Below are 24,551 nucleotides of genomic sequence, written 5' to 3'. Positions count from 1 at the left end.
TCTCTAAGCCCTTTTGTGAATTTCATTAGTTGAAGGCAGGGGGAATACAGCAAGGTCTGTAGTATTGCTGCTTGTTCCATTTCATGTCAAAAGGCTATCTGGCTTGCTGCAGGGCAAGAAAGAGACTGCAGGCTGTGAAATCCCTTCTGTTTAGTGTGGGTAAATCTGTCTGGTTGAAACCTACTTGTTCTGCAGCAAGAATACTTTGTACCTTTCCAAAGCCATGAAATTCCAGGACCAGCATTCACCCCACTGGTTTTTTAATCTATGAAAAAGCTGGAAGCAGGTGTGGCCTTCAATCTTGGAGGAAGATGGGTAGAACAAATAAGTGTTCTTATAGCAGACACCAAGCATTTGAGACAGATTTATTTCATATCCAAAAGTGTTAATTAAGCTCACAGACTGACACATTAATATATACATAATTTTAAACAGAAACTACTAGCATTTTCAATGACAGGGTGCTCAGGTCAGAACTAGTAGAAAATCACTGTCTCCCATCAATTTGATATACATTTATCCTGGAAAATGGCTGTAATAGCAAGGAAAAGGAATCTTTACTTGTTAAGTTTTAACCAGGACAAGTCTAAACAAATGAAGAAATACTTGTGGGCTTCTCTAGACATTTGCATATCTTGAAGACTTAAAAAAAATGTGGAGGTGAGTTCAGAAAAACATCCACTTATCCCCATCTCCTGTGATAGTCTCTCCCTTCTCATGTGTTGCATGTTTGCCCTCACATAAATGACAGAATTTCAGTCATCAAATGGAAGACAAATAGTAAGAATAGTCCTGGAGTCACTTAGAGGAACAGCTGACACTGGAAACAGCAAACTGGCTCCAAACAAGGATATGGAGCTGGGTTTTCTGGTGGAAAACAATAAAAGTGCTGGTAGAAAAAAATTCTCATTACTATGACTACCAAAAGAGTTCCAAACAGCTCTGAGAACTTCAGCTTGGTCAGCTACTACAGGGTTAGATGTGCACATTTAGAAGTGACATCAGCACTGAAGAGACCACAGCAGCAGCAGGAGAGGAAGCAATCACCTACAGGCCTGCCACCAAATTCCTCCAAGCAGCTGAAGATACACATATCCAGTAACAATTGCACATTTTCAAATGATTCACAGTAGAGTGGAGTCACCTTCCAGAGCTACAAAGAAACCAGATGCATAGCACCTGATACTATGTTGATGCATAAAGAAAGAAGCTGCACGGGAAATGCCTGTCTGTCAGAGAGGTAACAGTCAGTCTGATGCAGAGATGTGTCAGATACATCTTAGCACTGCAGAAAGGACTAAAAGCACAGAACTGCTTTAAACAGTAAAGCAGGAATTGCTCTTCCAATACAAAACATATTTACTTGTTTCTGTTGAAGATACCAAATACTGTTGAAGCACCAGACTTCAGCCCTGAAAGGATGCAGAGTCACTGGAACAGCCAGAGATATCCACTTTTGAAAACAATATACTGGACTTTCCTTTTATTACAATCTAACTGCACTCTCTACAGCCTACGGCAAATGCAATCCTACACAACAAACAACTGAAGCACCACCTTGTACATGGATCTCCATTCCTCTTTGAAGTGCAATATATTTACAACCCCTCAATACATTTTGCCAATAAAGTCAATAGAGAATTAAGCACAAGCTGTTAGTTCAAACAAGTTTATCCACATAATGGATAAAGAATTGTTCTCATTAAAAAAGCCTGCTCTTGGTATGGCTCTTTCTTCCTACCAGTATTTCCTTTTGCTCTTTGAACTTGCTATGATTTGGTGATAAGATCCATGAATGTGAAAGTTTCAATGTGGTCTTCAGTTTCATTTCAGATGTTTGTCTTGAAAACTCCACGATATCCTCTAAAAATATACCCAGACATGTTCATGAGCTTATTTTAATCATATTTTGAATTAGCAGAAGACAGAAATATTGAAAACTTGTCTTTTTTGTCTTGACAACAAAAAATGAAGGGTCAGCTAAAGTGAGATTACACCAATTGATTCCAACTCCCAAGTATAGTAAGATATCAACTTTTATCTGTGTCACTCTGGTTGTTGTTCCTTACCTGTGCCTTGTACTTCCTACTTAAATAATCTTTACAGACTCTAAGTTTAACAGATAATCAATAAGCATTATATTACATTGAATCAGGAATATGTATGCTTTGATAAAGTTGTGATAAAAACTTCTTTATATTCAAACTGATGGTATTCTTTATGAAACTATAACTCAGTTGTTCTAAGATTACTCATACATATTGTAGCTTTTCATTTAAAGTATTTTGTCTTTACCAAAACAAGTTTGAAATCAATTCTCATTTAGATACTTTTCACCAAATTCTTTTTGTTTTATTACCTAAATTTACCCAGAAAGCATTCACTGGTGCTTTCATTGCCACAAAGCAAAGTATACCTACAGATAAACCTACAGTAAAACTCTGCCTTTTTTTTTATTATTATTATTTAGGAGGATCCAAACACACCACCAGCTATAATATTTGTTCTTTACAAACAGGCAGTTATATGCCATGCCGAAGGCCCAGTTATTTAGTCAGAGAAACAAGAGCTGTTTTGATAGTCAAATAGCAAGCAACTATGTGAATTTCTAAGTGCATTAGTGCCCCTTTGTACCTCCTACAAATTAAATTACTTAACCAAATTTGTGAAGTGTAATCATACCTGTTCTCTTTGTTGCTGTAATCAGTGGAACCACTTTCATATCTTGTAGTATTTCCTGCCTTGGTCTCCATTTCCTTGGCTTTAGAAGAGTCTACCTTATGATTATATTGGGAAAGCATCTATAGGAAACATTAAACAGGAATAAAAAGAATTACCTAAGAACTCAAACCAGATAGATTATAGATAGAACTAGGCCCTTTTAATTCTAGTATTTTGATACTAAAATTTGTTAGGGGAAAAAAGCATATTAGCTAACCTTTAGAACATTATCTGGTATCCTTGTTATTTCTGGAGGTGGAGGAGTATTGAGTAAATGGTCATAGTGTTCCAGTTTGGGCGGGGAAGGGTCCCCAGTATGTTTAAGATACCCATCAGAGCTTGCAGCAAAAGGAATTCTTTCTTCATTGTATGGTGCATCTTTTGCATCATTCTTTGTCACTGACTCAAGCTTTCCCCCTGGTGTTACCTGCTGCTGCAAAAGAAGTATTAAACACCTTCAGTTAATTTACGTATGTTAGGTAAAGTATTTAGTAAATGTTCTTACATAATTACTATTAGAAAGAACTTTTATAGTGACATATGTAAAAATAGTATTGGAAAAGAACCCCAAACTGACATTTTAAAATCTGCTTATGGCAAAGTGTGTGAAAATGTACATAATTGCTATTTACTACCTTAGCTTCTGCTTTTAGCCATCTTGTTTGAAAATCTGGACACTGTGGTGTTGCTGCATGACTGGGAAGAGGCAGTTCCTTTGTCTCTGGTGACCTTGATAATACTGTATTATTTGTTTTGGAAGAGTCCTTCACATCAGGAGTACAGAACACAAATACCATAGGAGAAGCCATCCAGTCAGCTGCTGCTATCAAGGGTGAGCGAAATAAAATTAAAAATATGTATGTACACACACACACACACATATATAATTACTACCAGTTCCAGTTTCATTTTCTAAAACATGTGTATCCTTTAGTTGATATTTTGCTTGATCCATCCAAATTACAGTATTCCTTAAAGGCAGGTAATGCAAAGTAGTCATTCTAGTCCCACTGCAGAATATAACTGAAGAAGCCCAACTTAAATCAGCATTGCTTTACCTTCTCATTTACCCAATTGTCACTATGTTGGTCTCAAGATTTTTAAAATAACCTATTTCTCCTTTCAAAGAAGTTTTAGCATTAATTTTGACAGTCTTAAATTACTGTCTTGCTAGTCCCTTTCTTTCCTGTCTTTAAACACATCCAATAGGTATTCTCAGGAAGAAAAAAAGCTAAGTTGGCAAAACAGTATTTTTATTTCAAACATGGATAAGCTGCAGTTACAAAATTATTAATTCCTCTGCATAATTCTAATTGGATAGGAGTACAAGAATGAGAAACAATTTATAGGAAGTAAGAAACTTTCCCATAGAAGCCACCAACATTTTTGAGACATTACTACTCATACAATGACCTGCCTTGAATTAAACATATTTAATCAGAAAAACAATTAAAGTTAACCAATCTGTTTACAATACACTTGCACATGCATTCTGTAAAAATGCATATGTATATTAATTTAACAGATTCTTTACTTACCATTCTCAGCTCTCTTACTTGATTTTGATGAAGGAGTAACCATGATTTCTTTGATGGTCATTTCTGGCAAATTCCCTCCATTATCATCTCCTCTTTTAACAAACCTGAAAACCAAATCCCCAATTAGCTCTCAAGTACTATGAAGAAGTCACAATTAAAGGAATATTGCCAACCTAGCCACTTTTCTAGTATTCATTTATGAATAAGCAAGTAAAAATTTAGTTTTCTCAAATATGAATTTTTTACAGATTTTTTCATGTGTGAGTCTACTGCAATTTGTGGTATGCAAATATTCAGTCCAGCCACAAATGATCAAATATACTGAGATTTCAGTCTAAGGCATTAAGAAAAAACCAAACCTAAACCAGATGTCCAGGGTACAACAGATGCCACAGATGATCAAGTCTGTATTAGGGGTTTTATTTTGAACTGCCTGTTGACTATGAAATTATATTGAACAAGAGGAAATCTTTTCTGCTTTTAAACTAATAAGGTCTTGTAAACAGGAAAAGATTTTAAATTCAATTTTTATGTCTAAATAAAATTGTTTATCTTAATCAAATACTATAGAGCTTTCAAGTAATTTTAGTAATTACATAACTATTTATAAGGAGAGATCCCCAAATTATTTTAAAATAAAATTTAGTGATTTCAAAGTGACAAGCTATTTAATATTGATTCCACAACACCGGAAACAGAAATTTTAAAAATTATTTTTTCGTATCCAAGATTTTCTAGTGAAAAAATCGCATATACAGTTAAGAGAATACTAGGCAAAAAGTGGAAACTTATCTAACCTACATACAAATCTGTGTCTTTAAAGAAAGTTATTTTAAATGTCTAAAAAGTAATCTTAACTATCATAACCAGATTTAGATCTTCTCTACAAAATGTCTAGGCTGCAAAACAACCCCACAACCCCAGTAAACAGTATAGGCAGTATATTTTACTGAGATGAACACATCTTAAACTTTGGGTTAAATAAAAAAGTAACTTTTCAAGTCAGTTTTGTCTTTGAAGTCATAGAGGTAGTTGAAATCATATGATTTTTAGTTTTTACAATGAGTAGAACCACTAGAATTTTTAAAGTGGTTTTCATGCATATGATCCTTGTTTTCAAAACAATTTCTCCAAATATCAAATATTTAGGTAAATTTAAAATGGAACTTATTGTTAATAATAACTATAAAAACATGACCTATTAACTATGTGCATGACCTAACTGCTGCAATTATTTTCCTTTATAATTAGAACAGTAAAAATCTAGAGAAGTCTTTTCAACAGAAGACTGGAGCAAAAGGAATAAACTGTAAGGTGGGGCTTATGTTAGGGACAATACAGTGCTTCTAAAAATTTACTGAATGCTTTACAAACTGTTTTCTGTTTATATTAATAAAGCTTCTGCAACCTTTACACTGGCTGTGTAATATCTAGGGCAGACAAGACCAGGCTGAAACCTTTGGTCACATACATTGTATTTTTCTCTTTGTAAATACATTGTGTATGGATGATTCTTATGGTGCACTCAAGGCAAGGAGCACAGCAGATGTATTTCATGTCAGCATCTGGCACTGCAATGGGTATGTGAAAAGATGTGTAGGGAGTTAAATGACACAGGACTCAGCACCTGAGAGATAACAATCACCCACCTCAAGACAAAAGAATGGCAACAGGAGCAAGAAATTAGTACAGCAAGAAGAAAATACAGAAGATTCAGTAGAGAAATAATCTGAATTCCAGCAACTTACTTTTTGATAGCCTGAGAAGTTTTCTGAATAAGTGACATGGTATAATCTTCATTCATACACATGGTGTGTTCACTAATGCCGAAGTGCTCAAGTTTCGGTGTCGCACACTCGTAGTCATCCATCTTCAGCTTACATTTCGGTGTTTTGGGCAAAGCCTGCGGTGTCTGCAGTCTCAGTGGAGTCTCACTCTTGGCCTTGAGCCAACGGGCACTCGAGGTGTGCTGTGCTTTCAGCGCGCTCCAGGGCCGGGAGAAGGCGTACTGCGAGAGACCAAAGTCAGAGAGCTGCGGGTTGCGCAGCGGGTCTTTGGGCAACGCCGCCTTCTCTGCAGAAGCAGAGAACTGAGGCACAGCATTTGCTTTTTCTTCATCAGATTTATTCTGGGCAGACATTGCCGATTCACTGTTAGCTTCATCCTCCTCTTCTTTTTAAGAAAAGAAATGAAAAAAAAATTATGTCAGAAATTTTGACATTTCCCCAGTATTCAATTTTTTTTTACTTAAAATAGATTCCTTCTTTCACTTTAAAGTACTGAACCTGAAGCTACACTCATATGGCTAAGCTATATTTATAAGTCACACATTTACTGAGTTTCACTCTATTGGTAAATATTATTTTCAGGGAAAATGAAATTCAAAGATTTTTACATAAATTTTTTTTTACTCCCTGCATGGAGATGAAAAGGTTTTTGGGGAAAGAGCAAAGGCTGCATACAGTACTAAAACGCTCATTCTTCAGAAAAACAGTATTGAGGAAAGGTTATGAAGCAGTAACTGAAAACTTGTGGAAGGGGACAGCTTTTTCGGTAACAATAGTTCACTGCAAAAATATGTAAATGCATAGTTTGTACATTTTTGGAGTTAGATAAAGCAAAACACCCCAAAATGTCTGTCAATTTCTGCATGATGTAGTAAGTAAAGGACAATGAATATGGTGAAGGGTCTGGAGCACAAGTGCTGTGAGGAGCAGCTGAGGGAGCTGGGGGTGTTCAGCCTGGAGAAAAGGAGGCTCAGGCTCTTCTGCCAGGTAACAGGTGATGGGACCAGAAGACACAGTCTTAAGCTGCAGCAGGGAAGATGCAGGTTGGACATTAGCAAGAATTTTTTCACGGAAAGGGTAATTAGACATTGGAATGACTTCCCAGGGAGGTGGTGGAGTCACTGGAGGTGTTTAAGGAAGGACTGGACATGGCACTCAGTGCCGTGGTCTGGTTGACTTGGTGGTGGTCAGCCACAGGTTGAACTTGACAATTCAGAGGTCTTTGCCAACTTAATTGATTCTGAGAGGCGGGGAGGGAGGCCATTTAAAGTAGTATACCTTCTGGTGTGCAGTGGTATTATCTCTTCAGATACACTTAGCTTAAAAACACAACTTAAAAAAATAATTTCACCTGTAGCTCTCTTTGGAGACTTTAAAGGCAAAGAGTATAGAAGGAAAGGCACTATAAAAAAAAAAAAAAATCAGAGCTTTCTGCCCTATCTATGTAAAACAGCTATAGGAGCTTAACTTGGACATCCATATGGTTCACAACCATAATTTTGTTTTGTGTAATGACTGGATAATGCTCAGAGCAAGTTAAGACTATGTCAAAAGCTTTTTGAAACCTGATTGGGCCCTGGGTACCAAAAGGGGTATGTGCAGTATTGACAGGTGTAGTACTTTAACTCATTTGGCACAACTGGATTTTTCAGACGGTTCTATGTGCATTTTCTGACTGGATTAAGGACCTCCTTCCCCTCCAATGATCAAGGTGCTACTGCTTGTCACATGCCACCTAATTCCTGAGCATTCTTGTCCCATTTGTGCTGTGAAACAGGCACTTTAGGATTTTCTCTAGGATGATTTAAGTTAATGAAACCATCACATGTGAATACAAACCAGCTGAGGTGCATCTACAATAGTTCCTCATGCATGAGAAGCTGAAGCAGCAGAAATCTGTGGGTCATCAAAACATGCTTGCTAACATGTTTTCTGAATATAATTATTACTGAAAAAAACCCAAAATGCAACATACACTAACCTAAAGGCATGCCAGAAGAGCTAATTCCAAGTGTTTGTGTTTTGGTTTATTCTCACAGCACCAATCCCAACAAAATCTACCCTCTGGCTATTATTATAAAGCAAATAACATGGGTGTACTTGATCTCCTAATTAGTAGAAATATACACATAGCTAAAGAGAAACATTTTATAAAAATGATACTTTTCTTCACATACTGTATTGACAAGAAACATTACCTGTAGAGTCTTTGACATGTGGTTTGTAGCCATATTTCTGGAACAGCTCTCTTATTTTTCCAAGATCTGCTGCATTTCTTTGCATCAAGATTTCACTTGCCTTCATAAATTCATTAACTGCTTTTTTTTCAGAGCAAATCTTACCAAGACTGGCACTAACATCTTCCTTTGGGGAGAGAGAGGGAAACATAGAAATACTGGCTTTCAAATCATCACATGATAGTTTACACATCAAGCATTTTGGGAGTAAGTATTCAATTGCAATTCAGATGAAGACAAGCAGCGAGGTCTTTTCTATACCTGAAAACTATCAGGTATATATACCTACAGAATACCAGGAATATATAGAACCCAAGTGTGTGGAATCTTATAAAAGTAACTGTAATGACAGTTCACAGCATGCTACCTGCTTACTGGTAACCTTGCCAAGGAATTATATGCTTTTACTCCAGAAAAATATGAGGTAACAGCAATTAGTCTGGACTCTTACTCCATATGTACAAAGAATAAGTGCAGAGAAGGTGGTTAATCTTACTTTTATATCACTCAATTATTTCTATATTGTTCATTTCTATAACCCATTTTTTCTACTTCTGTATAAGAAATAGACAACATTTTTCACATGGCTGAAGGTACTGAAACTTCTGTGAAGATTGATTTTATTCTAAAGGCTGGTCATGGAAAACAAGCAAGCTTCTCTTTTGTTGCAGGCTGCTGTTCCTGAATCATTCTCCTCATACCTTGGCACTGCTCCAACTTCCTTGTAACCTTTGTTCCTTGCTTACCTGAGTGACAGCAGTGACTGCAAACTAAGAAACATTGCTAAACCTACTTTGGGTCACCGAGTTTTTGGGCATTACCCAATATCCATGGCAATTAAGAGGACTTAGGTGTAAGTGAGTAAAAATAAAGGTTATAACTACTGAATTGTGGCTTAATGACCAAAACAGAACCATAAGTTTATGGAACATGCACACACATGTAATTTCTCAAGAAGGAAGAAAGTTGTTACCTTCTGAGTCTTGATTTCGCCACAGAGGTCATGCAAGACTGTGAGCGGAGATTCATCTTCATAGTCTTCGAGATGAATGTTCACATAAAAGAGTTTAGAAAGTAAAAGAGGTGTCTTAGTGTTTTAGCATGAAAGTAACATCCTACACGGCAATTTCTTGCATTAGCAGATGAGCTGTCAATGTGCACTCACTGACATTGAGCTGTGAATGGCCATGAGCTGTCAGTGTGCTCCCACAGCCCAGAGAGCCAAACGTGTCCTGGGCTGCATCCAATGGTGGGCAGCAGGGCCAGGGAGGGGATTCTGCCCCTCTGCTCTGCTCAGAGCCCACCTGCAGGGCTGCACCAGCTCTGGGGCACCAGCACAGGGAGGACAGGACCTGTTGGAGTTGGTACAGAGGAGGGGCACTGGGATGATCAGAGGGATGGATCTCTCAGCCTTTTCTCTCCTGCAAGGAAAGGCCGAGAGAATTGGGATTGTTCAGCCTGAAAGAGAGGCTTCTTCAGGATGAACTAATTGCAGCCTTACAGTACCTGAAGGGAGCTCACAAGAAAGAGGAGGACTTTTTTTACAAAGGCATGTAGTGACAGGACAAGGGGGAATGGATTCAAACTAAGAGAGAGAAGATTTAGATTAGCTATTTGGAGAAGTTCTTTGCTGTGAGAATGATGAGGCTCTGAAACAGGTTGCCCAGAGAAGCTGTGGATGCCCCATCTCCGGAAGTGTCCAAGCTCAGGTTGGATGGGGCTCTGAGCAACTTGGTCTAGTGGAAGGTGTCCCTGCCCATGGCTGGGGGCTGGAATTAGGTGATCTTTAAGGTCCATTCCAACTCAAACCATTCTGTGTTTCTATAATATTAGAGATGTTGGACTCATAACCTAGAGAGAGTCAATATAGACAAAACCAAAGAGAACTAGTTCCCGTCAGGCACTTCACAACACAAAAAACTGCTCTTTGTACAGCGTGTTAAACTCCACAGAGAAACTGCCCAGGCTTTCACCTTAATGTTGGCAGCTAATACTTGTATTAAAATTTTATCCCTAAAGAGGTTGGAATTCGGAAAAAAAGTGATATAGAGACCAGTGAAAAACAAATCTCAGCAGAAAATTGAATTCTTCAATTGTATTTGCACGTGGGCAGATGCATTGCTCACTTACGCAATGCAGCAGACATTACTTTTTTTCACTGAAACCAAGGCTAATGCAAGTAGTGTAAAAGAGGGCACCCGCTACGTGACAAGACATAGCACAGAGATAAACACAATTAGAAGCCTGAGCTATCTGTCCAGAGAGAGAACACACCCTGCAAACGTTTTCCTATATCGATCTACTTAAAGAAGAAGCAAGAACGTGCTTCTTATTTCATCCCATTCACCTTGGTTTTCTCCGTGATAAAAAAACTCAGCCACACACCCACAAAGGAGCTCAGAGAGACAACGAGACGAGGGAGCTCAAACAATTCCCAACCGAGCAATTCCCAGGCTGACCTCCGGGCCCACCACAGGCGCTCCCAGAGGAGCATGAGGGGCTGTGGCAGGCGGGAACGCAAATCCCGCAAGGAGGAACAGCTGCGAGCCCCTCAGGCCCAGGCGTGCGGCCACGGCCGCGGGCTGCTCTTACCGGCGTCCTCCCGGCGCATGGCCCGCTCCAGCTGTTTCAACTCCCTCTCCACCGTGAGGGCCAGATCCCGCAGCTTGCCGAAGAAGCCCCCGGTTACGTCCATGGCTCCGGGCGGGGGAAGCGGGACCGGGGCGGCCCCGAGTGAAACGAAACCGAACCGAACCGGGCCGGGCTGGGCAGAGCCGCGCGCGCCGCTGAGGGGCTTCAAACTGCCGCCAGAGCGAGCCCCATTGGCTCCGCTGGGCCCCGCCCGCCGCCGCCGCCTCCGCCTCTCGCGAGAGCCGCGCTCCTCGCCCGCCGCCATCTTGGCTCCTCCGGGGGGCCGCCGCCGCCGGAGCTTCCCGGTGAGTGAGGCTGGGGGGCGAGCTGGGTACTCGGGCAGCCATGCTCCCACGGATCCCCGTGGCCTCTGTTAGCGGCAGCGCTGGTTTGTGCCGTGCTAGAAGTGCTTGGGTGACTGACTTGGTCACGGCTGACAGAGTTCATGGAGGGTTTGGACAACTCTGAGGTACATGGTGTGGGTCCTGGCGATGTCGGGGGCAGGGCCAGTTGGACTCGATGATCCTTGTGGGTCCCTTCCAACTCCACGTATTCTGTGATTCCCTAAAGCTGATAAAATCCCGTGTAGCGTGAAACGTGGGCATTAGCGGGTGTGGGACTAATGAACAGTTTAACAAAGAGCATTTGTGTAAAGTTTGAACGTCATTCGGCGTTTCCTGCCCCTTACACCCAGCGTGTTGTGGCAGGGTCTATTGGTGCTTTCCGCTTACGCCACTTGGTCTAATTCAGGATATTGCTTCTCTCTACCAACCAGATTTCCCTCGGTCAGGATACGAGACTAGGTAATTACATACTAATAAGCTTACGGAGAGACTGTAGTCCAAAACCTCATGCTGAGGAAAGGCCAGACTTGGATCGAGAAGACAGAGCTGGAAATACTCTGTTTTGACAGCTATTTGAAGAAGGCCTGAGCGAAGTGAACCTTTCACTCTTGAGTATCTGTGACTGGATTTTTCTTAAATAATTTATGGAGGGTATGCTTTAATTGCAGTGTTAGAATAACTGAATAAATTCTTAAATTACATAGATTTTAATTCCCCTTTTCTGCTTCTGAAGTTTCCAGTGTATCTGGCCTTGTGCTGCCTGCTGTGTGTGATGGTTACCAGACTCTGAGCCTGAACCTTCAAACCAGCCAGCTACAAGGCAGTGGAGTGAGTGCAGAGCTTTTAATCTTTCTTGTCAAAGTTGTATTTTTCTCCCTAAGGTAATGAGTATTTATTTTATATTTCTTTTTATGTTTTAAGGCAAAATGTTTTTAACAACAGTATTACTGCGGAAGAGAATTCCTGGAAAACAATGGATTGGGAAGTACAGGCGACCAAGACAGGTTACCATTTCCATGAAGCAAGCAATGATCCGAAGGTTGGAAATTGAAGCAGAGAACGAGTATTGGCTCAGCCAACCTTACCTGACACAGGAACAGGAATACAAACACAACACGGAAGAGAGACGTGCCAAGTGGGAAGCTTTCAAAAGCCTGAAACAAGCCAAGTTTCCTGAGCACAGATACATCAGCGATCATTTAAACCACTTAAATGTGACAAAGAAGTGGACATGTTGAGTAACACAGCATGTTTATATTTGGCACATGTTGTGCACTACCCTGGGATCTGCTCTCATACCTGTTATGGTATTTCACTGTAATTAGCGTGGGTGACAAATAAGATGTTGCTGTGTGTACAAAATACTACATTAAAAGTAGTCCTCTGGAACAGCCTATGTTTTATTATTACTGCTTTGTTAGAGAAGTCCTTTGCATGCCTCTCTACTATCTGCCCACCCTCTGTTCTTCAGGGCTTAAATAGCAAGTTACCAGGTGCAGTGGTGGTGATTTATAGATAACCTAGTTTAGTTTCAGCTATCTATAACCTAGATAGCTTCAGTGATTGCCTTGTGAAAGCCTGGAGAACATTCCTGCTGTGTTGAAAGGGTACTGCTGGTACTGGCCACATGGCTTGGGCTGGTTACTCTCCCTTCCTCAGGGATTGTTCTGTGTACACCAGGTACTTGAGACACGACTATGACACTTGCCATCAGGTATGCAAGGACCAAGGGGAACTAGAACTGCAGAGACAGGGGGATGAGGCTGGAATTCATGGAATGTTATAAAATGTTCCATTTAAAAGAAAATTTTCTGGAAAGAATTGTTGATCTTAATTGCTAGTGTCATTGTCATGTCAGTGTCAACTTGGGTGTTACAGCTCTCTTACACAGATTGTTCCTGATCTAAAACGAACGTGGCTGATTCCTGTTGGAGCAGTCGACTTCTAAGTCAGGCTTAGTGTCCTGGAGGAATAAGATTTAGCCACAAGTCAGGCTTTTTATTCCCCCACAAGACCCAGTGACCTGGAAGATGTGTCAAGAGTGAGTGCAATCTTAGGTGTGTTGCAGCTGGAGTGTAAAAACCAGAGCAATGGTGAAGTTTTTCCCAGGTAGGCAGTTTTTCTTGGTGATCTAATAACACAGATGCTACAGCTGAGCACTTTTCAGATTCTTTCACATACTTTTATTAAGTTGATGTTGCATTCACTGATGAATTCAAGTGCCAAGTCCATTCATATCACTTTGGAAAAGAGGCTTAAAATGGTACTTTTTTATTAAACATGAATTATACTTCAGTGAAGTATGAACAGGTCTGAACACTGATGTACAAAATCTTGAATGCACTTCCATTGCTTATAAATGGCTTAAGAGAACTTTATGGAAAAGTATACATATGGGGAAATTGCAAATACAATTAAAACATGAAGGAACTTCCAGGCAAAGCAATGTGATTTTGTATTTATTCATTTATAAAAGCCCGTTTCAAAAAGTTACTTCAAGTATTAAACTATAAATGGCAACGTTTTCTCTGTGCATAGGATGAGTCCTATCTGTAACATACAAAAAAATACAATAAGTGCATCATTGTTACAGGTATCTTTTACACGTCGTCCCAAACTTAAATACAGCTCATTCCAAGTTTAGGCAGCACAATTAAAAATAACTTTGTGGAAGTAGAATATCTGGGACATTGTGATTAGTGCAAATGTTGATGACCTTGCTGGCAGATACAAAAAGAATGCAGAGATAAGAGGGATGTTTCATTCATCTAAGTTAAAAATGGAACAGATTTAACAGGTGGAATGCTGCCTCTCTCTGGGATAGCTTCATGATTGTAAATCATCATTCAGGAAGATTTAAGTTTCCCACAATAAAGCTGATAACAGGATAAGGGACAGGAGGAATCACAGAGGACCATGCTAAGCGTCTTTAAGTTGTCAGCTAAGCAGTGTAAACGGAAGGGAATCAGCATGTCACTCCCAATGCTTTGGTGACAAAGTAATACAAATTCTTCATCTCTGACACATCTGCTTGACTGCTGAGCATGAGCTCTCTGTTTCTCAGGACAGGGGGTAGGAAGAAAGATGGGGAAAACTCCCAAAACCAAAGAAATGTCCTGTAAACATTATCAGACTTCACTACCTCATGAAAACAAATTCAAGTAATGGCTTCAGAAAACAAATGGCCAAACACCGGTTTTAATCCGCATTAAACTACTTGTAGTTTCATGACGTTTCACAACAGTTACATAATTAAGAAAAATGTGTATAAAAAGCTCTATATACAAAATAAATTGATAGAAATGAGTGTAACAAATGTGTTCAGTACTAAATCCCTTCATGTGCAGCTGCTCTCTTTGGTGCCACTTAGGGATAGAAAGAAGAGCCTCTGAAGTGCACATTGCTGTTTTTTAGGTACTGTGAAAAGACATGTTTGTGAACTAAAAGTAACTGCTCTTTGGAACCTCTCTAAATGCACACCCAAATCCTCCAGTCAGACACAATTTTAGAGGGTGTCCTTGGAGAACATACACTATGAAACTCAAAGCTGTCGTGGTTTTGTTGTTATTTAACTTTTAAATAAAAATCTGGTCAGTCAGTGCTCCAGATCCAGGCAGATTTGGTCAATCTGTGTCAGAGCCAGCACATCTTGGTAAATCTGCCAGACATTAATACTGCTGCAAACGCTGCAGTTTTCCTCCTCTTGGGGCTCTGCTTAGCTACAACTGGACGATACTCCAGTTAGATCATGAAGTCTTTGTGTGCATACTCAGTGGTATTGAAATTCGTCCCAACCCAAAAGATGATTTATAATTAATAAAGAAGAACACAAGACCAAAGGAAAGAAACAGTACCTGAAAACTGTGAGTATTCAGCACTCTGGAGAACAGGACCAGTTTGTAAGAACAGCATACCAAAAGTAGCTTGGTACTTGCAAATTCCACACTCAAGAGGCAGCTTTAACAAAAATATTACCATGATTTCTACTTAAATCACTAAAAATAGAAGTACCCAAACTTCCTCTAAAGTAACCCTCAGATTATTTAAAATGGAGGTTTTTAATCACATCTGACTTATATCAATACAGTCTCAATACTGTAGGAAGTCAATTAATATCAAGTCAATTAATACTCCTCTTCCTGCCCTCCTCCCATAATACGCCTTTGGTAGGCACAGCAATGATGTGTGTGTTGCACACTCTGTGAGTAAATAACAGTAAGAAAAAAAAAAAAGAACAGTATTGTGTAGTTTTAAGTAATTTCTATTTGTGGATTTTCCTGCCTCATATTCACAGGGACAGGTTTTTTCAAGACATTTCAGAAAAATGAAATCCTCCCCTACATCAGGCTTCTGTTTTCACACTGCGCATTTAAAGCCATTTAAAAAAATTTTTGAGTGTATGTAGATTTTTTTTTTAAAGAGAAAAGCAGAAAGAAACAAGAAAGCAGTTTCTAATCACAGCCAATGTCAACTATCCTACAATAACTACTACATATTGCTTGTAGTAGTCATTACTTTAATGGATCTAAAAGCTTAAGGGCTGCTATTTTTAATGACAACTTAGGTATTTTCAAGACTCCCTGATACAGAGTAGGCTAAAGCACAAAACCAGCATTTACAATACAGCCCAATACCCTAAACAGTTGTTTTCTCAGGATCCATCCCCCTTCTGATCTCCTGACCATGGGCCAAAAGTACCCCCTTCCTGCAGCCCCTGCCTCTGCTAGCAGGGACACACGGATGGCTGCTTGCAGCCCAACAGCCCAAGAACCATCCTGCTCCCTCATGGACTTCTGGCACAGCACAGCCCAGGGAGCACTCAGGACAGAATCCAAAGGCAGAGGATGTCATCCTGGCTGCCTTAGCCATGATACCTCCCCCAAAGCCCAGGCCTGCCAGGAGAACCTAACCCCTCCATCCCACTGGCTGGCATGCCCTTAGAATTCAGCAGTACAATTCCCTTAGAGAACTTAATTCCTTTAAATCAGTCTGGGGTTTCTCTTAGTCCCCAGTCCCCCAGGCGAAAAAACCAAAAGGAGTTGGGGGTGGTGAATGTGGGAGAATCATCTTTCAATCATTTTACTACATTTTGTATTTGTAAAAGTGACTTTCAGTAATACCTGCTTTTACACCAACAGTAACTCTGGCCTCAGGATTATCCTAAACCCACTGCTCTCCTTTTCTTACCTCAAATATGAAGAAAAATCTAGGACAAAATATTCCTGTGATCTGCATAAATATGTTAGAATTGTGAGTTCTTAATGAAAAACCACAAAAATGTCCATCAGATATACAAAGAAGTGGTTTTAGAAGAGCAGCACTTGCTAGAAAATGCATATGGAGATAGCACAGTCTGTTTACTTGCAGTTTTTCCTGTAGATTCACTATCCTGACTAAAGAAATCAAACAAGTTCTGATGTTGGCCTACAGGATACATACATTCACGGGGGTGGGGGGGGGCATATGAAGCACTTTGGGGAGCAGGTGGGGGGAGCAAAGACCATATTGCTGAGTTCAGTGATACTTAGGATTCTGACATACATTTTGCTTATACTTCTGCTAGATGATGTCTGTGCATGGATGTATTATTTCAGCTATAATACATGGATGCAGTAAAAGCCAGATGAATCCCAGGCCCTCCATGACAGTTCCACCAGTGATTGGGGCTGCAAATTATGGTACTCAGAACAAGCCATTTAAACACGCAGTCTTCCTTCTCTCTTATCTTCCCCAAGAAATTTTGCTGGTGTGAGACTGCTGAGAGCTTATGTTAAGATGGCCACTTCTCACTTAACACTTGAGAAGAAAAAGCTAAACCTTTCAGATCAATGTGTAGCAAATGCTTTTGTAAGTTTTGGAATTAGCAAATGCAAAATTTCTTGTACAAAGTTTGAAGAAACATCCTGCAACTTTTATAAAACATGCAAGTTTGGACCATTGTTTCTGTCTCAAGAATATCCAACAGTGAAATCATAAGTTCTCAAAGAGTTCTTGTTCCAGAAGATTAATATTTAAGAAAAATTTATTATATCCAAAGACAAAAAATACTTATTTAAACCTTACAGTATACTTGATACCTTAGTATTTCCATCATAAACAAATTTAACTCAAGTAGCAATCAGTCTGGGAGACAAACCAAACAGGTTCTTTTGGACTAGATCATCAATTTGACTACTACCTTCAGTCTGTATGAAAAGGGCTCATGTCTATTTGTAATCAGCAGCAGCTGAACATCAGAAATCTTACAGACAGAAAAATAGTATTTGCCACTTTTTCCAGGTGCAAAATTGCAATACCACCCAAAGATGAGTTAGTCTTCTCTGTAGAGAAGTGAGGAAAAAAAAACCCCATGTTGTTTGCTGTAGGTCTTGAGCTAAGAATGGGATGGACTTGATTCCTCACACAGGAAACACACTTTGCCTTTTGTAAGCAGGTACATTGCTGCACAAAGCCATCAGTCTTTAGCAATTTCAGCATCACTTAAACAGGACTTGAAAGTGGGAGGCTAAAGGATGCAATTTTTCAGTGTGCTAACACAGATCGATGATGTAACACTAATCTTCTCTTAAGTACCTGATATTTGTACTTTAGAACCAATAAAACCTTGTGCCTTTATAAAAAGATAAAACAAAAGTATAAAACAGTATTTATAAACCATCAAGAGTCCCATGGAAAAAGCAGTACTCTGCTTGTTCTGTTTCTAGAAACACACAACTGCAATATGATTTTTCTCAGGAGTACTTTACCATTTTGTGGCTGCCTTACACAGAACACAGCAAACAGTAACAGAAAATGTAAGAACTGTTAATTCCTTTTTGGACTGTCTTTTCCTTGTATGCTGACTGACAATTGTTGGAAAGTAATAATCCATCTTTTTTTCAACTAAAACCCAAGTTTTCTTCTTTGAGCTCTGTCCTTGGTATAGTTAAATAAATCAAGTTAAAATGATGAGGAAGCTCAATCCTATAGCAAAAAAGCAACACCCAAGTTAAAGGCTTTTATGTTGTTGGCATTGCCTAGCTCCAAAGCACAGCTAGTAGAAGGAAACCTCGGTCCCAAAAGACTTGGAGAGCTGTGATCATGGGGTAGACTGGTTAATAGGAAGAGAGGAGAAGACATCATCCAGTCCCTTCCCCATCACCTGGCATCTGAACTATGTATACTCTCACTTCAGACTTGCTGACCATGCTCTAGGCTGACTTTTTTTTTTCTTCCTTTTCCTTTTTTCTTTCCTTCTGTACTCTGGAGACCTGCTATGGAAGTGACTTCTGCAGTGCCTAAGGTATGAAGTTTGCCCGTGAGGAGGTAAGAGTCTCTGCAATCTACCCCCACCACTGCAGCATAAAAGAAATGCATAGTTCCCACTCTGGACCTTGTGCATCCAAGCAGGGCACTTCTGGATCTGGCCCTTTGGTAGCAGTATATAATTCAGTGTTGCATAAATGCACATTAAGAATCTTAAGGCATCTGTCTTAACTTCCCTGCTCTGCGATAGTGCTTACAAGAATCCATTGTACTGTGCAGAAACTTGAATTTCTTGTCTCTTCCTAAAATGTTCATGTTCCATTTTTTCCTGCTCAATTTCTTCCAAACAAAATTAAGTAATATTCAAGCTCAAAATGGGTTGCAGAAACCTAGTGAAACAAAAAAAAAGGTAATTAATAGAATTATCCAATTAGCTTTGAACAAACAAATCATAGTGCATTACACAAATGCACCTGGGTAATATGATTTACAGACTTCTGATTAAGGTAAGTAGTTAAGACAACTGTAGCTCATAAATAGCCTTCTGGGAGGGTGTGGGTTTTTATTTCATACTTCTTATGTTTTGGAAGTTTATCAGTGCTAAGAACATCAATCCATCACCACTGATCTGCATCTAAAGTATTCTGGATCCCTGACTGGCAATTCTATTTTTGAATTAAATTGATAGATGAGGACACAAATGGTATTTGCCTAGGTGAAGCTGGGGGACTGGCCTTCTTCTGCAAATCAAGCTCTGTACACCAGAATCAGCCATGACTTTGCTTCTCCTGGGTGTTATGGGCCCAAAATTCCAAAATACAACTATTGGCTTGTTACAGGGTTTTATGGAAGTGCATTGAACAGATTCTGGATCTCACAGCTACTGTATAGTTGCTTAGAAATGCAGGACTGGAATGAACCATCTTGGCCTAAACTGTGATCAAATCCCACTGAACTCAGAATGGTTCAAACATTGTGTTACTGAGTTAATTTAAGGTAACACATACCCAAATGCTTTTGGATTGAGTGCAAGTATGCACTTTTATTTATACAATTTTTAAAACTAGTGTAGTTTGGGCAAATATAACACAAAGTACAAATTCTTCCTTTATTAAATCTGGCCTCATTTTAGGAAGAGAGGGAGGATAGAAAAGAAATTAATCTCAAACTATTACCAATTAATTGTCTAGCTTAAAACAGTCATCTATGCTCCCTCTCTAGGTCAGTGGAAAGAAAGATTAGGACCTTTCTGTAATACCCTATCAAAGGCTGCTGGGATGAGCTGCTCTCAGAAACTTCTATTCTGCTCCATGAAGAACAGAAAAGCCTTCGTGACCTATTTAGATCAGATTAGGTTTTATATAGCTGGAGGCTGAAAGGAACCTCTTGCTTGGGATATTCTTTAGCACATTTATGTAACATTAAGAAAAGTTGGAAAGGGGAAACTTACCATTGGTGAGTTCTCATGGTTGAGTAGGTTTTTCAGAAGTTGTAACTAACTAGTCTAATCTTGGTTTTGTATGAGTTTACACTGAGCACTCTGACCAACATGAGGCCAAGCATCACACCATCACCCACAAAGGCCTTTTAGAAAGATTTTTTTTCCTTGAAAACAAACCAACTCCCTCCCAAAACTATAATTTTAGGTCAGAAGTCTCCTTAAAAAATAAAAGGAAAGGAAACAAAAGTAATCCTAAAATTACTGAGCTTACCAAATTCAAGTGTAGTGTTTTATTTCTGATAAAAATGTGAATTACTTGCAGAAACATCACCCCCACCACAAAAACCACAACAACAACAACAAAAAAAAAAAAGACAAAAAAAGAGGTGGTAATGACTCAGCTATAGTTTCTACAGCTGTTAGTTGACCAAATAAGATTTGTTTGTCTTCCAGAAAGGAAAACTTAATGGTAACTTATAAGCTCACCACAGTAGAAAGTCAACATAAATGAAGTCTAATTTAGTCATTGGAAATACACCAAAAGAACTTTCATATATGCACCAGAAAGTGCTGTATTTCCTATATGCAAAGTGCACACAGGGCACTTTAATGCAAGAAACATTCCAGAAGACCACTGTCAATTCCAAATGTGATAGAGCAGCCTGTATGCAGAGACCTGTATTCACTTACTGATCTTCCTTCCTCAGGAACATGCAGCTTCCTAAAGAGCAGAACATGGCCCACCAATATATGACTAAGAAAAAGACATTTAAGGAGCTCTTCCTCAAGATAGCGTTTCATCTCAGAACTGCATTTAGCATCAGATTCTTTTCCCTGGTGAGGTAACAAATCCAGCACTACCCACTTTAATCTAAATTACAGGATTAGTCTGACTCATCCCAGGCCTAGCCAACCCATGTTTCCTGCACTACAGCATTACTCCCATTCTTGTCTTCTCAACAGCCACTCTGAATTTTGTTTAGACTTTGTTATTACCCATCCAACATCAGAGGACTCTTCTGCATTCCGTGACTAGTTGATTTTTGACTTTAAGATGTCAATTTTATTCATACATGTACAGAAATAGCAATCAATTATGTTAGTCTTACCTGTTTCTCATTGAGATGGTTGGTTAGTAATTAGCTGAGATCAACTTTCCAATGAAACTATAATATGCTTTTTTGCACCTAGAATGTGAGAAAATCTCAATTATGTGTTTTTGCAGATCTGCATAACAAATAGCAAAGATTTCAAACCAGAAAGCACATTGACCATGTTGTGCCTACTTTTACAAAAATATTTTCCTCCCCCTTACCAAACATAAAAGATCCCAAATCTCAGAACTGAAGTGCAAAAGTGGAATTACTTATCCATATACCATCCACTACCGTAACACAACAATTAATTTTGGAGCAGAACATGGGATGCAAGTTAGCCTTAATTCTAAACATCCTGACTTGATTCCATGGAACACGTTTTCTTCTATATCACTCCAGCCAATTCCTAAGGACTTTCTAGGTGCCAAAAATTAAAAAAAAAAAAAAAAAAAGGAAAACTGAACCACGAACAAAACCACTACCTGATTTCACATTTTCCTCTTCAGGGCCAGTTTCCACCCACTGACAATCACCGGATAGCAACCGATTTTGTGATTCACTGAGTGGTCGAGTGGTTACAGAGCTGAAAAGTAAGCAAAGTCAACAGGAATTCTGTAGCAGCTTCAGACATTTCTAGAATAGTGAAGTTATTTAAAAGCAAAGTTAATAACAAAAAAGTGCCAACTGGAAATGGCTGCCTGCCCCCAGCCCTAATTCCTCTACAGGCTTGTTCCAGTCATTAGTCTAAAATAAACCCCTACCTGACACAGGCCACTCACTTCTAATGGAAAAAACCCACGGATTGAGACACAAGAAATGGCACCCTGACAATAACACTGCCACACAGCTAAAAAAAAAACCTATGCAGTTCCATCTGGAAGAGCAGCCAAATGCTATCTTATCCCATGCAAATGCCAGGGCCGCCTTCTGAACAATCTTCTGAATGTAAAAGGATACTTTTCTGTTTGCACAAGGGTCCTGTTCTTGTGTAAATTCCACAGGTTATGTTGCACTGGAAGTAACTTCTTCTCTGTATTGCCTTTGAATCCTCTAATGTCTGGTAACTCAGGTTACTGCTGTTGGCAACAACCTTCAGCTTACAAATTCATTAAACTATGCAGAAGACTTCTAAGGTGGCAAATGTAAACAGAAACTGCACACAGACTCTTGTCGCTTTGAAAATACATTGAAGATACAAAACATGCAAATTTGAGAGGGATAAAAAGTAATGAGCTAAAAACCCCAGCATGAGAGATCTACTTCTCTTGCAAAATGTCTCAGCATTACTTGCTTAAGCATGCTTGAGGAGATGAAATACAAATAATACCTTGTCTTTCAGAAAAAAAACCCAAACCAAGCAAATAAACATTTTTTTTCCATGGACAATTATTCAGTCTTCCCAAGGACTTTTTTGATTGTTGCTAAGAGCCAGTAAGCTCCCTTACTTTCGGTATTACTTCTTCCTTAGAGCCTTACGTTACAACAAACCAAGACATAGTCAAGTTTTCAGTCTTAATCTATTCTGTCCTTCACTGAAGACTTACAAACTTACTCTGAAGAGACAAGAAGCATAAAGAATTCAAAAACTAACTTTGAAATAATTTTTTCTCTAGATAAGTATGAAACAGTACAAAATCAGTATTTAGGTGCTATAGCTACCTTTTGGCAGGTTCATTTTGGCTTGAGACTGCAAGTTGTTCTTGATCCATAATCACCAAACGAGTTGGGAAAGTACATCCATCTCCCAAACTAAATGAGAAACAAAGACTCAAATCACTGTTGGTAGCTCACTTAAGTGAACTGAACAAGGACCCACAGAAGAGGCAAAGGCTACAGGGTCAAATCAATTAGCTGAGCACAGTGCTGAACTCCAGACTTTAGCAAGGTAGTTCTACCACTAAATCAAATGATCAGTTAATTAAATCTTCGAGCTCAATTGATTCCCACTCTATCACTGAGTATGGATTGCTGTGCACAAGCACAAGTCTGTGGATTTCAGAAACACAGATGTATTTCAGTAGACTGTAGCCCTAATCTTCCCCTAAACCAGCATGCACACATGGCAAGACTCTGGTATTTACAACCTCAGAAGCTGTATAATAAATAACATTCTGGTGGCCATGCTTTCCCCTTCACTCATAATTCTGAAATTAGCTAAGCCTTCCTTTAAAGTTTATCAGGACAAAATGTGGTAGCAAAACAGATCGAGCAATCTACCATGGAGCTTCCGTCTGTAATCACATGGTAGTTGAGCAGACAGCTGAGTCAACTTAAGCTGCTGGTATAACCTCTGCAGTTTGATACCAAGACCTCAGCTTCACAAACAGGTTCAGCAACATTTTTACCTGATACACAGACCCCCAAGAGCAGTGTTGAAACACAGTTCCTACTCTATTCTGCTGAAATCTGGTAGTGGTTGGAGTGTGCAGCACATCAGCCTTGCTTCATAAGGCTTGTCTGCAACTCCCTAATGCTGGCTCAGCTGACATTTTAATTCCAGCATTTTTAATTATATCAGATTTTCCCCCTCCTGTTTCTTATTTACATGCAATTTCTTAGATGGCTTTTGATTCCTCAAGTGTCATCTACAGAAAAAGGAAAGCTGTCAAGCTTTTCCAGGGCCAAGAGAAGGTGTTTTTAAGCTGATGTTGTTAGGATGCAGCTGTTTGAGCTCCTCTGAGTTGCTGATTTCTGCTCTATAATCACTGAGACTATCACCAAAAGGTGTACAATTTTTGCAATATGCTTCTCAAAGCTTTTCAAACTTCTGCATTTAAAAGGCTCTTGTCAACAAGCTCCATCTTAGAATGAAAACTCTGTGTGGAGTTTGATCGTTTTCTCATGCACATTTTCCCTGCACCAATATTTATTTTACTGGATGTACAAGTTGGCTTTTCAGCTGTGCTTGATTTTTTAGTAGAAAAGGAAGCAAGGTGGAAGTCATGGAATCAATTAATTCCCTAATTCATTACTGTTCAGACTGAATACCTGGTAAAGATAGGAAGCAACCAATACTTCTTTTCATCTCCAAAAACCTCCCTTAGATTTTTGCTGCATCCAAGAGAAAAGCCATTTTTATCAGGACCATTTCGAAATGTGGGTGCACGGAATGTTTCTGTAAAATAAAAACATGCAATTCTTTAAGCCACTAAGGAGTCAGGGAGTGTGAAGAAACCAAAACTTCACTGCTAAGGAGCCAGTTTTGGGCAAGGTGAGGTGATCTTGATGTATATGTTATGAGGGGAGGAAAATTTAAAAAATCTCAAGTAATCAGAGGAAAAAAAACCCCACAGAGTTAGTGAAAAATGAGAAAATCAGGTAAGGAGGACAGTCACCTTGTCAACTCTCTGTCTTTACATTTAACAAAGTCTGAGATAAAGCTAAGTACCATCAGCATGCCAAAGATATCCACATACATCCCTTATTCCTTGGTGACTTGCTCTCTCTTCAGCTTCTTTGAGCAGACAACTTTCTCTTTTAAGAGTAATTTACCATAAGTACCGCTGGACC

At 39.3% G+C, this 24,551-nt stretch overlaps 3 protein-coding genes across 13 annotated transcripts in view; 1 reads left to right on the top strand and 2 right to left on the bottom strand.

Moving 5' to 3' along the window:
* Window positions 1-367: 367 nt before the first annotated feature.
* Window positions 368-11,179, bottom strand: SKA3 (spindle and kinetochore associated complex subunit 3). Its single transcript, XM_071434087.1, has 9 exons — window positions 10,876-11,179; window positions 9,257-9,321; window positions 8,245-8,410; window positions 6,008-6,431; window positions 4,260-4,363; window positions 3,357-3,544; window positions 2,939-3,154; window positions 2,683-2,801; window positions 368-1,863 (listed from the first exon to the last, which is right to left on the bottom strand). Exons 1-9 carry the CDS (start codon window positions 11,177-11,179, stop codon window positions 1,830-1,832), a joined length of 1,620 nt encoding a protein of 539 aa, XP_071290188.1. The 3' UTR covers window positions 368-1,829.
* MRPL57 (mitochondrial ribosomal protein L57) lies at window positions 11,093-12,647 on the top strand. Of its 5 annotated transcripts, none has more exons than XM_071434082.1 (3): window positions 11,093-11,219; window positions 11,992-12,086; window positions 12,180-12,647. In XM_071434082.1, the coding sequence occupies exon 3, from the start codon at window positions 12,185-12,187 to the stop codon at window positions 12,494-12,496; it is 312 nt and encodes a 103-aa protein (XP_071290183.1). In that variant the 5' UTR covers window positions 11,093-11,219; window positions 11,992-12,086; window positions 12,180-12,184; the 3' UTR covers window positions 12,497-12,647. The 5 variants fall into 5 exon arrangements, with proteins under 5 accessions (XP_071290183.1, XP_071290186.1, XP_071290184.1 ...); XM_071434083.1 differs by lacking the exon at window positions 11,093-11,219 and adding an exon at window positions 11,244-11,383; XM_071434084.1 differs by lacking the exon at window positions 11,093-11,219 and adding an exon at window positions 11,732-11,909.
* Window positions 12,648-13,415: 768 nt separating this feature from the next.
* Window positions 13,416-24,551, bottom strand: part of ZDHHC20 (zinc finger DHHC-type palmitoyltransferase 20) — a 55,852-nt gene continuing 44,716 nt past the window's right edge. For 4 of the 7 annotated variants that reach the window (XM_071434079.1, XM_071434073.1, XM_071434076.1 and 1 more), the window contains 3 exons: window positions 24,030-24,156; window positions 22,701-22,790; window positions 21,138-21,624 (listed from right to left, as the gene is read on the bottom strand). In XM_071434079.1, coding sequence (XP_071290180.1) covers window positions 21,459-21,624; window positions 22,701-22,790; window positions 24,030-24,156 — 383 coding nt within the window. In that variant the 3' untranslated portion in view covers window positions 21,138-21,458. The other 3 variants (XM_071434075.1, XM_071434078.1, XM_071434077.1) reach the window with 2 other exon arrangements.

Source organism: Agelaius tricolor, unplaced genomic scaffold (assembly GCF_023055355.1).
Source record: "Agelaius tricolor isolate 1412-34295 unplaced genomic scaffold, bAgeTri1.0.p SCAF_9, whole genome shotgun sequence".
NCBI lineage: Eukaryota > Metazoa > Chordata > Aves > Passeriformes > Icteridae > Agelaius > Agelaius tricolor.
The sequence above is the reverse complement of the archived record's forward strand: the minus strand, read 5'-3'. Positions and strand labels throughout refer to the sequence as shown.